Source organism: Salvia splendens, chromosome 3 (genome assembly GCF_004379255.2).
Source record: "Salvia splendens isolate huo1 chromosome 3, SspV2, whole genome shotgun sequence".
NCBI classification, from domain to species: Eukaryota; Viridiplantae; Streptophyta; class Magnoliopsida; order Lamiales; family Lamiaceae; genus Salvia; species Salvia splendens.
In genome coordinates, this window is record NC_056034.1 from 35,143,934 (window position 1) to 35,149,933 (window position 6,000).

A 6,000-nucleotide genomic window follows, 5' to 3' on the forward strand; every position below is an offset into this window, starting at 1 on the left:
ACATGTCATGCATTGTAATGTGGTCTTGTATATTCTTGCATGTCATGAGATATATTGAATTCCAAAATAAATTAATGCTATATTCCTACTCTATTCTTGAATATTAACTGCTCGTCCTCATGCATGTCATGGTTTAAATAACATGTAATTATTCTAGGTAGGAATAGTGAATAGACTAGTGATTGTGATCAGTTAAGGTATATATATGCAGCATGTGTGTGAGAATACTGAATGATGAGTTGAGGGTGTAAAGAGCATATGTATGAGATATATTGAATGCCATCAAACCGAACCCGTTCAATAACCACAACTTTCTTTGTTAGAGTTAGTATATTGTAAAGCAAGTTTCATCGACCATAACTGTTTGATGTCCGAAAACACTCAAAAAATGACGAGGACGAGCAGTTAATATACAAGAATAAACGAAAGAAAACACCTGAGAAAACACCAAACATAAATAGTACTAAGAATCTTGCAATTCTAACAAAACACAGCTGTTGTTTCTAAGGTCACAATGAATGAATGCCATGAGGGGATTTCCCATTTAAAAATACATTCTTATCTATTGCACTTTCACGTCCGGAGGTTAAAAGGAGAAGTGTGGACGAGCGATTGTTGTGTTCTCTAGAGCTGGTATAGATAGACCCACATAAACTCAAAGCTGAACTTAACTAGCACAAAATTGGCTGTCAGGCTACTTATCCCTCAGTTGGAGTGGTTTCAGAGCTGCCCTCTTCACTGGTTTCACTTTCTCCTGCATTTTCCTCAGATTGTTCTTCAGTATTGCCTTTTGCAGGTCCAGGACCGGCTGATACCTTCACCATTGAGGGTCTCAAAAGTCTCTCACCAAGTTGAAACCCCTTCCTGAATTCTTCAATAACAACACCTTCTTCATATTCTGCTGAATCTTCGCGCATTATAGCTTCGTGCAGCTTTTGGAAAGAGAAATTTAGTCAGAAATATATTATGGAAGAGAATCCATAATTTAAGTAAAAGAAGAAAAACAAAGCCAATTTCAGCTCGATTTCACTGCAGATAATATGAGCCTGGTTCACACAATGTGGATTAAGTGAGTGATCTTCAAGGAAAAATTCCACAATATAGAAAGGATATTTAAAAGTAGAAGCATCATCTAGTTATCATAACATTGATAAAATGGGTCGCACAGGGAGAGACCACCGAAACATATCTCACGAGGAAAATCTATTGCAATATTTAAGATGCCATACCATCTCTAGTCAACTAACTAAGTTGGCTCGACTCGATTGATACTTTGTTTAACCTAAAAGCGTATCCGGTTCTTCATAAAACCTGAACCAACTTTATACAGCTTTTCAAAGAGTTCAGTTATAACTCGACTGAATTCTGAGCCAACTCGGGAGCTTTCCTGCATCGAGCCAATGGCCAGAGAATGATTGTAAATACAAGGCTGTTGAAACGACTCTGTGGTTAAAAAAACCTCGGCATTCTAAAGGGGCAACATCATTAAAACACTTACACAACTTGTTGTCATTGCAAAATTTCTCAATGAGTGTTAATTATTAGCATAACAAGGCTGTCCACGCACCAATTAGAATTACTTCCTGATTTAGAAATACCGAAATAAATAGTAGGAACTCACCATCGGATCAAATGGTTTCCCAACAGTCTCCACAGGAACAACACCCAGGGACACCAAAATCTCCACAAACTGCTTGTATATGCTCTGGTAACTATTGGTGATCTTTTCTTCTCCTTCAGTTTCCACTTTGATCTGAGCTTTAGCCCGCTCAAAATTATCCAGTACAGGTAACAAATTCTCTAAAACTTCTCCTCGTGCATTTGACACCTGTGAAAGTCGGTCTCTCTCCGTCCGCTTACGGAAATTGTCAAAGTCGGCACTAATTCTAAGAACTCGATCCTTCTCGTACTGCAATTCTTCAGATAAATTCGTCACCTTTCTCTCAAGATCAATTTTTTCTTCTTCAATGGATTTTAAGAAAGATTCTACTTCGGTAACTTTTGAATCATCATTATTTGCTAGAGCCTCCTTATATAAGTTTAAAGAAGCTATAACCAAAGAACTTGGTTCATCCGCAACTGCATCAGTAGTCTCACTAGAACCATCAACATTAGCAGTGCCATCAGTGTCCCCCTGCCCATCAAAATAGAACTAGTCAATCATTCCGTAGATGCAAATTATCTCAGGCTGCTGAAACATTTAAATCCTTCTAATTTTCACCACATAAATTCATTTCAGAAATTCCTACCAAATCAAATGACTATTCCAGAAAAAGGCTTGGATTTTCAAACAGAAATCTAAAATCAACAGGATTTGCTGGGGAACAAGGCTCACTTATGTAAAAAATGATTACACATCATTAACCACATAAACAAATTATAGTTTAGTATATATTTTGTATAAATGCAGTTAATTATACTAAACTATCTGAGTATTATTAGCCTGGATGTAATACAATTTTTTCCACCATTATCATACAAGAACAACATCAGTTACAAAATACAGCTTTGCACAAAAAATTTCTTCAAATAAAACAAGTTGCATCAATAACCCTATTATCTCCGGAGAAAACATCAAGTAATCAAAATTGAATAACAGGCGAGGCACACTAAATAAATAGCTCATCCATAGCTAAAAATAGAAACCAAAATTAGAGATAAAACCGAAATCCAGAAGAAGATATTACGCAAAGAGAAAAACTACCTCAATTTGAGGCTCCGAATCAGATCCTTGAGCCGGCTCTTTCTCTTGTGTCTCGGTTTCGGCCTCCGCGGTTTCTCCATTAGCAGCGCAGGTAGAGAATTTCTGAGCGGAGAGGCTGAGAAATTTGATGCCAGTCCTCCTCTTGTGGTGTCTGGAGTGGTGAATACGACAGCGTATCAAAGGCAGTGAGAGCCTAGTGGATGTAAAGGAAATCTGAGGAGGTTTGACGGAGGAACCACCGGCGGCGGTACTGCAAAGATAGGCTGCGGGTGTACTGAAGGTTGGTGGCGTTTTTAACATTGCGGCGGTGGCCATCGGAGACGGAGAGAGATAGAGAGGGAGTTGGTGAGGAGAGGATAATGGTTGGAGGAATGAAAGAGGATTGAATTTGGGGAAAATCGGGTTTGTGGGGGAGTTTACACTAAATATTACGTAAATGTACCCATTTTGTTATCTATTCCACAAATGGGAAAAACGCCAACCACATTGGCGTTTTTATTAGTAAATACGCCAACGTCATTGGCGTGTTTTAAGGTAAATACGCCAACGATGATGGCGTTTTATACTTGTGCCGTATTTTGGGTGTATGCTCTCGGATTGTAATTACGATTAAACACGCCAACTTGGTTGGCGTGTATAAATAAAAAAACGCATTTGTAAATGGCGTGTTTTCTTTGTTGAAACGCCGAACATATTGACGTTTTGTAAAAGACGCCAACCGGAGTGGCGTATTTACTTAATCATGAAAAACGCCATTCTGAGTGGCGTGTTTAATCAGACTGATATACCAGGCGTTCCTCCCCCAAATCGCGAAAACCTCACAACACACAGCCTTCGCGATTTCTCCAGCTGCGCGCCTTCTCTCCGTGATTTCGGCCTACATTCATCAATCGGTGCTATTCTCCCCCAAATTCATCTATTTTATTCGGTTAGTATGCTTACCTTTTACATAATTATAGTAATTGGTGGATAGCTAGGGTTTGTAATGGGTTGTGAATTGAGTAGAAATATTATGCATTTTGGATTGGTTGAATGATATTATTGTTGATTATTATGTTGGATTGTGTTGGGTTTAAGTTAATTTGTGTATAAATTTGATTATAAGCCTAAACCCTAGGGTTTTTATAGCTAAAAAATTGGGCAAATTGTTTTGATTTATGTGGGTTTTGGTTGATTAGTTTAGATTGTTAAATTTGTTTAGGTTAGGCAAAATTGAAATTGGTAGGTTGGGCGAATTGTTAATTGAAATTGTTAATTTTGTGTAGGTGAATTGGTTTATGATTTTGAATGTGCAATGTTGTGTAACTTGCTTATTTGATGTTGGTGTTCAATTTTGTGATATTGGATTAAATTGTATCTAATTATTGAAATGGTTTATGGTTGGTTATTGTTGAATTTGGTTTATGAAATTGGATTAAATGTTATGGTTGGTTATTGTTGAATTTGAATTATGTAGGTAAATTATGGCATCATCTTCAACCTCTCGTCGTCGGCTTGCATGTGGTCCTGCGGATCCATCTGTATTATATTTTCAGAGACAACACGTCTCTAACAACATATGGGCAGGAGTTCCATCCGAAGATGTACGCTGCCGACGATTTGAAGGAAAAATTTGGGATGTTCCCATCCAGCAACATGTCTTGACAATAGTGGACCAGATGGGGTTTGGGGGTATGTTAAGGTGTGGTAAACCAAAAGAAATTGACCACCATCTTATCACAGCTCTGATTGAACGTTGGAGGCCAGAGACTCACACGTTTCACTTTCCAGTCGGTGAAGCGACTGTGACACTGGAAGACGTGGAGGTCTTATGGGGCCTGAAAGTTGATGGAGAGGCTCTGACAACTTACATCCCCCCGACGGACGCGGGATATTGGACGGACAGGTGTATGGATTTTCTAGGATTCATACCGGAAGCATCCGAGTTGAAGGAAATGGCTTTTAAGCAGACGAGCTTATCGCGCCAATTGAGGATTGAGCTGTCTAATGACCACGAACACTACATATATGCTCAGCGGGCTCGTATCTATTGTCTGCTATTACTTGGTGGTCTGATGATCCCCAACGCCACCGGAAATAAAATTCCGTTCTTCTACCTACACTTTTTCATGGATATAGAACGGTGTTCTACATATAGCTGGGGTGGGGCGACGCTTGCTTGCTTGTACCACAATTTGTGTGAAGCGGCCGTTGGTCAGAGGACGGATGTAGGGGGAGCCTTAACTCTATTACAACTTTGGGCTTGGGAGAGAATCCCAAATATTAGACCGAGGATGCTAGATCCCGTGCATACAGACTATCTACCATGTGCAAGCGCGTAAGTTGTTCATTAATTGCGTTTTTAAACTTAATGTTCATCAATTTTCGTGTTCTTCGCTCATAATTTAAATTTTTTAGATGGAATGGCCCGGCGTCATATGTAAAAGCACCCGGACATTGTGTTGAAAATTTCCGAGATCAGTTCTCCATGATGCATCCTAATCAGGTACTTCATATATTTATAAAATGTTTTTGGTTTTTTGTTTTTTGTTTTTATGGAAATTATTTTGAAAAATTTGTATCACATGTAGTTTATTTGGAGGCCTTATCTCCACCGGGAGTTGCCGGAAAGTTGTGATGCCGGTCGTCCTATATGGATGTCGATCACAACGCTTATTTGTTGGAATCTGGCTGAGCCACACCTGCCACACCGAGTGTTGCGCCAATTCGGGATTGTCCAACCGTATATCCCGGATCTCCCCCGGTTCGACGGTTCTGATTTTTTGAAACAGGATCGCCGTGGAAAAGCTGGTCGGAATTGGGTTCAATGGCACGCCAATTATATACAGGAGTGGGACAACAGACACTTTACGATATGGACTGATCTGGAGGACAGTACTGAGCCTGTTGCAACGGAAGAATATATGAATTGGTTTCGCCAGATCACTGTGGTGTATTTAACCAAACCCGGCGTGCATGCTGAAGAGGGATTCCACGAAACCGCATCTTCTCATAACTTTACGGTACATTATTCATACTTAACTAAACCCTGATTACTTATTCAAATTCATATTATGATATGTACTTAACTTTGAAAAATTGTAGGTGGAGACGCTTCACAAAATACGTCACTATCTAAGTGGTCGAGCTGCGACAGGACATTTCTGTCCGGATATGGAAACCATTTCGAGGATGGTTGAAGAAGGACTGCAGATATCCGGGGAGCCTCAGCTGATGGACTACCCTCCTTCGCAGCGCTCTGCAATGGACGTGGACGTACCCATAAGGCAAAAGGCAAAACGACGAACCAAGCAGAA

General features: G+C 39.8%; 1 protein-coding gene across 2 annotated transcripts; it reads right to left on the minus strand.

Annotated features, from left to right (window-relative positions):
* Positions 1–437: 437 nt before the first annotated feature.
* Positions 438–3,091, minus strand: LOC121797378 (protein GrpE-like). Of its 2 annotated transcripts, XR_006049832.1 has the most exons (4): positions 2,705–3,091; positions 1,622–2,134; positions 1,230–1,387; positions 791–932 (listed from the first exon to the last, which is right to left on the minus strand). XR_006049832.1 is itself a non-coding variant. In XM_042196132.1 (3 exons), the coding sequence occupies exons 1-3, from the start codon at positions 3,017–3,019 to the stop codon at positions 699–701; spliced, it is 1,062 nt and encodes a 353-aa protein (XP_042052066.1). In that variant the 5' UTR covers positions 3,020–3,091; the 3' UTR covers positions 438–698. The 2 variants fall into 2 exon arrangements, 1 of the variants encoding a protein (XP_042052066.1); XM_042196132.1 differs by lacking the exon at positions 1,230–1,387 and having other exon boundaries at positions 438–932.
* Positions 3,092–6,000: the final 2,909 nt, after the last annotated feature.

What these genes read in the sequence shown, in the direction of transcription:
- LOC121797378 (XM_042196132.1), bottom strand. Translation starts at nt 3,019, where the DNA reads ATGGCCACCGCCGCAATGTTAAAAACGCCACCAACCTTCAGTACACCC. An exon ending in ATTCGGAGCCTCAAATTGAG is followed by an intron (nt 2,135 to 2,704) that starts GTAGTTTTTCTC and finishes TTTGATGGGCAG; the next exon opens with GGGGACACTGATGGCACTGC. An exon ending in GGAAACCATTTGATCCGATG is followed by an intron (nt 933 to 1,621) that starts GTGAGTTCCTAC and finishes TCTTTCCAAAAG; the next exon opens with CTGCACGAAGCTATAATGCG.